The sequence below is a fragment of the Salvia splendens genome, chromosome 15 (assembly GCF_004379255.2).
Source record: "Salvia splendens isolate huo1 chromosome 15, SspV2, whole genome shotgun sequence".
Taxonomy (NCBI): Eukaryota; Viridiplantae; Streptophyta; class Magnoliopsida; order Lamiales; family Lamiaceae; genus Salvia; species Salvia splendens.
In genome coordinates, this window is record NC_056046.1 from 15797849 (window position 1) to 15808033 (window position 10185).

The 10185-nt window shown below is 39.3% G+C and overlaps 1 protein-coding gene across 7 annotated transcripts; it reads left to right on the plus strand.

Moving 5' to 3' along the window:
- Window positions 1-4587: 4587 nt before the first annotated feature.
- LOC121768475 (extra-large guanine nucleotide-binding protein 3-like) lies at window positions 4588-9830 on the plus strand. Of its 7 annotated transcripts, none has more exons than XM_042165009.1 (10): window positions 4588-4724; window positions 5276-5335; window positions 5512-6518; window positions 6596-6733; window positions 7402-7506; window positions 7586-7765; window positions 7855-8032; window positions 8255-8502; window positions 8610-8779; window positions 8980-9830. In XM_042165009.1, exons 3-10 carry the CDS (start codon window positions 5541-5543, stop codon window positions 9575-9577), a joined length of 2595 nt encoding a protein of 864 aa, XP_042020943.1. In that variant the 5' UTR covers window positions 4588-4724; window positions 5276-5335; window positions 5512-5540; the 3' UTR covers window positions 9578-9830. The 7 variants fall into 7 exon arrangements, with proteins under 7 accessions (XP_042020943.1, XP_042020947.1, XP_042020941.1 ...); XM_042165013.1 differs by having other exon boundaries at window positions 5516-6518; XM_042165007.1 differs by having other exon boundaries at window positions 4589-4877.
- The last annotated feature ends 355 nt before the right edge of the window (window positions 9831-10185 follow it).

Genomic DNA, 10185 nt, shown 5'->3' on the forward strand with positions numbered 1-10185 from the left:
CAGCTCTACAGATCCGGCCGAACTTCTTCCGGATCTGGCCTTCATCACGCAGGGCACTGTCTTCTGGTTTGAAGCTGTGGTACACCGTCAGGACGCGCCTCCAGAAGCAAGTGTCGGTCTGATCCGTACCGATGATCGGATTCGTCGTGACCGCCTCCCAGGCCCGCGCAACAGCAAGGGATTCATCGTCGTTGTACGGGACCCCCGCCGAGCCCCACCGCTCCGCCCACCGCCTCGGCTGCCGCTTCGGCCGGGCCCCTGCTCTCCGTCTTCGCCGCTTCCGCCGGGCCCCTGCTCTCCGTCTCAGGCGCCTCGCCTCCCACCACCGCCACCGCCGCCGGTTCGGCCACCCCCAGTGGGGGCCTCCACCTCCACACTGTCGGACGTCGGGGTCTCCGGTGTACCCATCAACTGTTCCCATGTGAATCTATCAGATTCAGACAGAGGAGACTGAGAGTATTGAAATTGGGAGGATTGGAAGTGCTGAGACGGATTGTTGACCGCGTCCATATTCGGTCGGTAGTCACCGAACCCCGATAGTTGGCGAACCATGTTCCTCTGCTGGGATGATTGGACCTGGTATTAGGGCGATTGCGGTTTCCACATCTGATTGGGGAAGTTGCCGTATCCCGAGTCTCCGTACCCCGGAGAATCACCATCTCCACCTTGCATTTTTTGTAGGATGTTAATTAGGGATTGGAAGTGTAAAATCAAGTGGAAAAAATGAAAATGGAAGTGCATATTTATAAAAAAATTTTGAAATTAAAAAAAAAAATAATTTTTTCCGCTGCCCAGCCGCGTTTCGTGGCTCGCTGCAGTGGAGGGCCGCGGCTCTCTCGTGGCTCTCGGCCCTCAGCCGCAAAACGTGGCTCTCTGCAGCGGGGGGCCGCACACCGAGTCGTGGGCCGATGCTCCCCCACTGTGGACACTCTTACGGACTCAATTCTCAATTCGGTTGTGAGAACAACTGATGTGGGGTATATAGACTAAATGAGATTTCTCTCTTAACAAACTAGTTTTTTGGGATGAGTTCTCATGTTTGGTTTGTATCAATTGGTGCTTTCATTGAGAGCCCAAACAGCTCGTAGTGGTGGCCGGGCAACGAACTCGCCGTGACCAACGAGTGCGTTTGGGACCGCTCGGAGTGGTGGCCGGGCAAAGAATCCGCCGTGACCAACGAGAACTCGGAGTGGTGGTCTGGCAACACTGGCGGACACACATGTGATTAGGGAGGGGCTTAAGCCTTTCCCCGATTAATTTTTTTTTTTAATTTTAGTTATATAACATTATGATTTTGTTGGTATTTTGTGTAAAATGAAGTGCAAAAGCCCCTATCAAAACAACAAATTATAGGAAAATTATTATCTCATACAAAATTTAGAATATATAGCCCATACTATAATAATTTTCTGCATCCGCCCTTGCTTGGGCAAAAGAACCTGCCTTGACCAACGTGGCGGTGACCAACGAGGACGTTGGCCCTTAAAGGAGGGTCGAATGTTACGAACTCAATTCCCACATTAGTTGTGAGAACAACTGATGTGGGGGTATATAGACTAAATGAGCTCTCTCTCCTAACAGGCTAGTCTTTTGGGATGAGTTCTCTTGTTTGATCTGTATCAGTTCCTTACATTGTGTTGGCAACTCCATCCCTACAATACGAAATTAAATTACATCAACTTAAGGAGTCGCATGAATGAGACAAAAAACTAACATCATGAAACATATCTATCAACCACAATTTTTTAGTCGTAATATAAAGTATGGCAAATTATCTTTTAAATATTATCATAATTAAATTATTATTGACTCACCATTATTTGACTTGGTCGAGTGGCTTGTCATCGCGAGCCACTCGGTCAAGTGCAATTTTCTGTCTTTGAAATTCAAATAATGAGCTCGACTCGACCAAGTGGTTGGTTTGATGCCCTACTTGGGGTCTACTGCTTTGTTATGATTCCTCTTCTTGTGCACCACACGGGTCGTGTGCTCATGCAAAATCGTTGCACTATGATCCCTGATTCTTCACAATCGGCAGTACGTCTGATGAAGTTAGCCGATACATCTTGCAGTATTAAAGTCGTAGCCAAGTCCATGATGTGAGTCGTCTGAATTTTCATCATGAAGATTACATAAATTTTCTTTTAAAATAAAATATCTGATTACACATAAAATATTTGATTACACACATTTGACGTAATAAAAAGAATTAAATATGGAATGAATATAATTTAAAATTGGAAATTTTGAGTACGATATGAAAAGGAATAAATTTAAATAAAGTTATTGGTCCATATAAACTTTTTGCTTAATTTGATATTTTCCATTAACTTAAAATTTGATTAAAAAAATTATAAATTTATCCCTTAAATTGAATTTCACATAAGTTGAGGGAAAATTGATTCTGTGCGAAATTTACTAAAAAGCCTAAGATTTATGATTTTGCAATAAAATTTGAATTTGTAGAAAATATCTAATTTTATCAAAAGTTTATAATTTTAGGAATCAATATCCTATAATATAATGAATCCTAATTATATCTATTACTAATATGGAACTATACACTCTAATTATGGTGTAATTAATCTTACTAGTAATTGATAACTAAAAATTCAGTGGTAAAATTTAGTCGTAAAAATAAAGGGTTAAATTTTTAAAAGATTATTAAACTACAGTATTTATATCAAAATGAACTTTAATTTGTTTCAAATAAATACTAAATATGCATTTGACTTTATTTAAGGTTTTAATTGAAATTTGTACCAATTTTTTACAAATTATATAACAACTAGTAGTTTTTATTTTTTTAAAGTTAACTACATACTCCCTCCGTCCCGGGCTACTCGCCCCTTTCCTTTTCGGCACGGAGATTAAGGAATGAGTGTATAGGAAAGTAAAAAATGACGGCTGTAGGTGAAATTTTTTACTAAAAATGGAAAGAGTGCAAGTAACTTGGGACGCCCAAAAAGGAAATAAGTGCGAGTAGTGCGGGACAGATGGAGTATATAGTCTATGATCTTTCATAGGGATGTCAATCGGGCCGGCACGTCGGGTTTCAGGCCAACCCTATTCGGGTTGCGGGCTAATCGGGTTGTGATTTCTTGCGGATTATAAAAGCTCATCCCTAACCCTAAAAGCTTGGGTTTCGAGCTAGCCCAGTGGGTTAATCGGATTGCTACCGATAATATTAACATGCTATCAATCCAATAAATAATGATTTAAATTACTAATATTCATACAATGTAAAATATTTAATTATGATATATTTGAGATATATGCTTAAAACTCAATCATAAACATGATCAAATACTAATATTTGAGATATTTCGTAGAATTTTAATGCATGTTTTAGAAATTTAAATATTTTTTTTGTGAATTTGAAGTTTTTAATTTATTTATCAATTATTATATTAATAAAAATTCAATATATAATTTGTATATTTAATATAAAATTGAAAGTTAATTTTTTAGTTAAAATTAATCAATGAAATGTCGAATTAGGAGTAAAAAATAGAATAATAGAAATTTTATCAGGTTTTCGGGTCTGGCCCTAATGGGTTGCGGGTTAATCGGGTGCGGGCTAATCGGCTTTTGATTTTATCGGGCTAGAAATTTCCAACCATAACCCTATAAATTTGGCGGGCTATTCGGGCCAGCTCACGGGTTACTGGCTACATTGAGGGCCATTTAGGATTATTTTTGTGAAAATACCAAAAATGTTATAAAAATTCTTTAGAAACTATTCGTATTCATTACTAAAAGATTAGAGTCATATATGTAGTTCAATCTTCTTTTTACCATTAGCATTGAGTGAGCAAAATGTTCAAAATCACGATCTATCAAACTAAATTGAAATATTGAAACAACTTTCTTTAAAAATTTGATGTCAGATCAGTATTTCCAAAATAAGTCCAATTCAAACTACAGACAAATACACGTAATTTTTATCTTAATGGAGTGGTGTTTATTTTATTTTTATTTTTCTAACCATAATCGGATATAAAATGGAATTAGAAATGAAATGTGTAGTTGTACTCTCTTCATTCATTATGTGTTAATAGAGTTATTTCTTATTATCACAGATTAAGAAAGAGGTGTATAGTATTAAACAAATAGATATAATTAAGTAAGAAAAAAAAATATTTTTTTGTTAAAAGTACTCAACTAACATAAAACCCTTCAATATAAAAAAATGACTGAATTATTATATAAGGAGTAGTAATTACTCCCTCCGTCCCATAATAATTGTCATTTTTTTTCATTTTAGTCCGTCCCATAATAATTGTCACACTTCATTTTTACTATAAATGGTAAATAGGTTTCCCATTCCATTAAATCAATTCACTCATATTTTATTATAAAATTAATATAAAAAGATAGGTGTCATCTTTCACTAACTTTTTCAACCAATTGTTCTTTACATTCCTCACTAACACTAAAAGTGATAATTATTATGGGAAGGAGGGAGTAAACGGAACGACGATGTCTATTGCCGAGAATCCCACTCGCACCTAGCGCGTGACTCGCACGTGCTCGAACACAAACATTTGCAATTTTCAATCTGTAATCATTTTGATACACTGCCGACTCCAAACCGTGCAATCAATCGGACCCACCTAATCTCTCTCTCTCTACCCCTTCTGATTAATCGTCGTCTTACCTCCTCCAGGCTCCAGCTATACATACACCCTTCCTGTACATACATGTGCAAAGACAATTTTTATGTATGTATTTCCCCAAAAGCTAGATTCTTTGTGGTTCCAGCCTTTTTGATTTCTACAGTTGAAGCTTTAAAGTTTAAACTTTAAAGAAAGCACCTTTTAAAAATTAGGGACTGTTGATTTCATACACCTTCATCAATTTGTCCTTTCTTTCAGGTACATATGAACTTGAAAATTGATTTTTTTTTTCACTCTCTTTATAAGCATAAAGTTCTTACCTTTCTGAAAAGTCAATTTTTTTTCATCCCTTTTGCTTTAAATCTCCGGACTCCCCTCTTTAATTTGTACTTGGGATACTGTGATTTGTGTATGTTACATATGGGGTCCTGCAATGGAGTTGATTCTAAAGATTTTCTTGTAATGGGGTCAGAATTTAGTGTATTTTACTGCAAGTATATATTTAAATAAATTAAGTTTGCAACTTTGACTTGAATCCCTCGATGCTTTTCACTTTCTTCAATGAGGGTGGTTTTTTGGTTGAATTGTTATTTCATTGTGCTGAAATATAGCATTTTCTTGCGGTTGATGTTTTTTTACTGATTCATTTTTTTCAGATTTGGAGAGTACTCCACAAATCCGGCTATAGCGATTTGTAAAGTAATGTCATTGCTCTGGTAAGGCTCTTGGGATCGTGCATTCTTGAATTAAATGTTTGTTTCATTCTTTAATTGTTTTTTATAAGGTTGTGTTATGATCTTGTTTAGTTATTGCTGAAAGTTCAAGGGTTGAATTTAGGGATATAACAATAATCTTGTTTTGGAATCTGTGAAATTTGTGTGCTTGGTTGTAGATAGACTTAAAAGGTTGGTGTGAGGAGAGATGGGGGAAAACGGAGCTGAGGATTGGAGGGAGATGGTGGGGAAAATGCTTCCGCCGGGAGCACCCATCCCGGATGAGGACGGAATGGATTACTCGATTGCTATCGAGTACAACGGCCCTTCAGTCTTGTATGAGCTTCCCCGAGTGGAGCCTGTTGACATGGATGACAATGCAATCCCAACTGCTGAGCCCGTTTCAGAATCTCGAAGATCGCTGGCTTATGAAAGAGCAGCTGTAGTAGAGCCAATACCATTGCCCATGTCTCGTATTGCTAGGGTTACTAGTCAGACTAATCAAAGCCCTAGGATGTCGGGAAGCTCAGAGTCGGGGGTTTCTGTGCTTCAGAATAACGACTTCGCTTCACATTCTGCCTCGGCTTCGCCTGGCTCGGTGCATAGTCGAGATATTCATGCAGGAAAAGAGCATGTCAGTGAAGGTAGGAGAGCCACAGTAGTAACATTTAACACTGTTGAAAGATCTGAGAGGAGAGTGGTGGATGCTGAGAAGCAGGTATATCCTGAATTTGTTGGTGTGGCGAATGAAAAGAAGAGGAAGAAAACGAGGAAGAAAACAAGAGTGTGCTATCGGTGTGGGAGAGGGAAGTGGGAAACGAAGGAGTCCTGCCTCGTTTGTGATGCAAAGTATTGCAGTAACTGTGTGCTTAGAGCAATGGGGTCAATGCCGGAAGGGCGTAAGTGTGTCACCTGCATTGGGGAGCCAATTGACGAATCGAATCGGTCCAAATTGGGTAAGCAGTCGAGGTTGTTGTCACGATTACTTAGTCCTTTGGAGGTCAAACATATAATGAAGGCGGAAAAAGAATGTTCTGCTAATCAGCTTCGTCCGGAGCAGCTTATTGTGAATGGATATCCTTTGAAACCGGAAGAAATGGCGGATCTTTTTGGATGCCTTCTACCTCCCAAGAAGTTGAAGCCAGGGAGGTATTGGTATGACAAGGAATCGGGTCTGTGGGGAAAGGTAAAGTCTTTATTCGTTGCTTGTTCTCTATGCTTCCTTGGAATGTAAATATGTTCGCTCACTTGTCAAATCGACAGGAGGGAGAGAAACCTGATAGGGTTATTAGTTCGAATTTGAATTTCACCGGAAAACTCAGTCCTCATGCCAGCAGTGGGAATACAGAGGTATTCATGAATGGTCGAGAAATCACGAAACTGGAGCTGAGAGTACTCAAGGTCAGTACCTTGTCTAATGGCCGCGAAATTCATCTGTCAATGTTGCTTTTACAATTTCGTTGCTCCCTCTAATTTAACCAGTTAGAACGGTTCCTTTTCTGCAATTTGATGGATTTATTTCCTCCGTAAAAGAAATTGTTGCTGACCATAAATATGCATTGTTGAAACACCCTTGTTATTCAATCATTTTGCTTAGTGTGTTATGACCTAATTTGCATTGTTTGCTGCCCTGAATGAGGGATGTTTCTTCTTAACTGCTTTAACAATAGGAAAATGACCCACATTATCTATGTATATCCTCAATAACTGGATTCGCGGAGATATAGAAACCCAAACAGGTTTAATGCTGATATCCTTAAGATACAACTTCACTTTTACTGGAACAGATAAACAGGTGATGTTAGACATCCAACTCTTGAATCAGCTGATACTTATATTGTATATGAAAATTTCTATTATTGGTCTAGGAAAAATTGTTGTTTGCTCCAACCTACTTTTCTTTCACTTAGTAAGAATATAGGCTAGTTAGGAATTGGGAATGAATGAAGAAGTCATTTTTACCAATGTGTCAATATAAGCAGTTAGCGGTTAGGTTCCAATTTTGAGATTTGCCTAATGAGATGAAGACGTGCCTGATTGGGTTTCAATGTTATTCATTTTGAATTCAGCTTGCGAACGTACAATGCCCACGTGATACCCATTTTTGGGTGTATGATGATGGTCGTTATGAGGAGGAAGGTCAAAATAATATCAGGGGAAACATCTGGGAGAAGGTACGTTCCAAGAATCATATGCAATGTATAGATTGGTGGGCCCCAAAATCTGTTCACCAACGGTGTTTTTATGTGACAGGCTTCGACAAGATTCGTGTGCTCCTTATTCTCTTTGCCTGTACCTCAAGGTCAGACTCATGTTCATAGGGATGAGGCTAGCAACTATACAACCATACCCAATTTCCTAGAGCAGAAAAAGATCCAGAAGCTTCTTCTACTTGGACTCCCTGGCACCGGTACCAGCACAATTTTTAAGCAGGTAATCTATATTAAGTTGTCATAATGTATGAAGCAAAAATAAACGTATTTCGTGGATGTTTATGATATTATTGTTATTTTTTTAAACAGGCAAAATTTTTGTATGGTAGTAAGTTTACCTTTGAGGAAATCCAGGAGATCAAGCTTATGATACAAAGCAACATGTACAAGTATCTCAGCATTCTCCTCGACGGTCGTGAACGCTTTGAGGAGAAGGCCTTATCGGAGAGCAAAGGGCAAGATTATGTCAGACAGGTCTCTGAATCAGGTACTAAACCAGAAGTTTTTCTAGTACATCAATAATTTTTCCGAACCTTATATCTTTCGAGAACATCTTGTTAAACTATATCCATCGTAAGATAAGAATAAGAACTTTAGAATTTTTTTTTCAAATGGCTTTTACACTTCCCCCCTTTAATTGCTGCTTTTAGTTTGGATAGCTTGCACCTGAATTAGCTTCACAATGTGCTGAATTTTGATCGTATTGCAGGGGACGCCTTGGACTCGAATGAAAATAGCCAATGTATTTATTCACTCAATCCCAAGTTGAAGCATTTCTCTGACTGGCTCTTAGACATCATAGCCACCGGAGATTTGGATGCTTTCTTTCCTGCTGCGACCCGTGAATATGCTCCGCTTGTCGAAGAAGTGTGGAAAGATCCTGCCATACAGGAGACGTACCGGAGAAAGAGCGAGCTTCACTTTCTACCAGACGTGGCGGAATACTTCTTGAGCAGGGTATCTTTATCACTCTATAAATTTTTTAAACTATTTTCCCGTCCTCTTGAAAACGCGTATTTTTCTATCAGAAGCTCTTTGCTAAATCCACGGTTCATGTGTAACAGGCGGTTGAAATATCGAGTAATGAATATGAACCTTCAGATCGTGATATATTGTATGCGGAAGGGGTGACTCATGGTAACGGCTTGGCCTTTATGGAGTTCTCCATGGACGACCATAGCCCAATGTCGGAAACCTACACCAAAAATCTGGACGCTGCGCCTCCTCTCACCAGGTTCGTATTTCTATTACAAAGAGTCGACGAAATTGTGGCATACGTTGTTGGCAAGTCAGGAATAGCTGATAAGAAAGAAAAGAATGTTGGGATATGAAATGAAATTGTTTCTAATGGTTTCACACACTAGAAGTTTTCTACTATGATAAATCTATTGCTATTATAAAAGTATCTGTTCTTATAACAATTTTGTACATCAGGTATCAACTGATAAGAGTGAACGCGAAGGGGATGAACGAAGGGCGCAAGTGGGTCGAGATGTTCGAGGACGTCCGTGCAGTTGTCTTCTGCATTGCGTTGTGCGACTACGATCAGGTGTGGATCTGCCCGGAGGGCCAAGGCAGCGGTTCCCTTCTCCAGAACAAGATGATTCAGAGCCGGGAGCTCTTCGAGACGATGATCAAGCACTCGTGCTTCACCAACACTCCATTCGTCCTCGTCCTGAACAAGTACGACCTCTTCGAGGAGAAGATCAGCCGCGTCCCTCTCGGCACGTGCGAGTGGTTCACCGACTTCAGCCCCGTCCGTCCCTACCACAACAACCAGACGCTCGCGCAGCAGGCCTACTTCTACGTCGCCATGAAGTTCAAGGACCTCTACGCCTCCCTCACCGACCGGAAACTCTTTGTGTGGCAGACGAGAGCGAGGGAGAGGTCAACGGTCGATGAGGCATTCAAGTACATACGAGAGGTGGTGAGGTGGGACGACGACAAGGGGGAGACCTACTATAACGGTGCGGAGGACTCGTTCTATAGCACGACGGACGTCAGGTCGTCGCCGTTTATCCAGCAAGAGTGAGAAAGAAAGTAATTCTTGAAAAGCTGCAGCTGAGAATGTGTATATAAATGGAAGAAAGAAAAATGAGAGACGAAAAATAAGTTATTGGTTTGTTAAATTTCGGGAGTTAATGAGATTTTAGTTGGCAGCTGAGAGTCTGATTGTGACATCGTTTGTATACATATTTTTGAGCTAGAGATATGCGTGGCGTTCACAGTCCATAGATGGGCAATTTCCAAGTCCACATATTTATTGAATGCACTATTTCAAATTACTAGGTTTTTTGTTTGATTTGTTTTGGTTTGGTTTGGTTTGGTTTGGTTTTCTAATTTTGGGTTGTCTAGATTGATGAGATACGGTATGGCTATAAAGTTTTAACTATAACTAGGGTTTTGAGGGTTTATGGATTTAGCATAATAATTAGATATATTGGTTTTCTATCTACTTGTACATTAACAAACTATAGGATATTATGTATGGATTGCATTAAGATGACAACCACAATTAAAATAATTATGTATCATCAATTTGAACCGTTAGATACCGGAGCAGATTCACCTTTAGCGGCAGGCTCAATTTTATCTACAAAAACATTTAAAAAATGCTGAAGGCTATAATGGGAAATCTTC

Coding starts and splice junctions, on each gene's coding strand:
- LOC121768475 (XM_042165009.1), top strand. CDS start 5,541: ATGGGGGAAAACGGAGCTGAGGATTGGAGGGAGATGGTGGGGAAAATG. Junction 6,519..6,595: donor AATCGGGTCTGTGGGGAAAG/GTAAAGTCTTTA, acceptor TCAAATCGACAG/GAGGGAGAGAAACCTGATAG. Junction 7,766..7,854: donor CCAGCACAATTTTTAAGCAG/GTAATCTATATT, acceptor TTTTTTAAACAG/GCAAAATTTTTGTATGGTAG.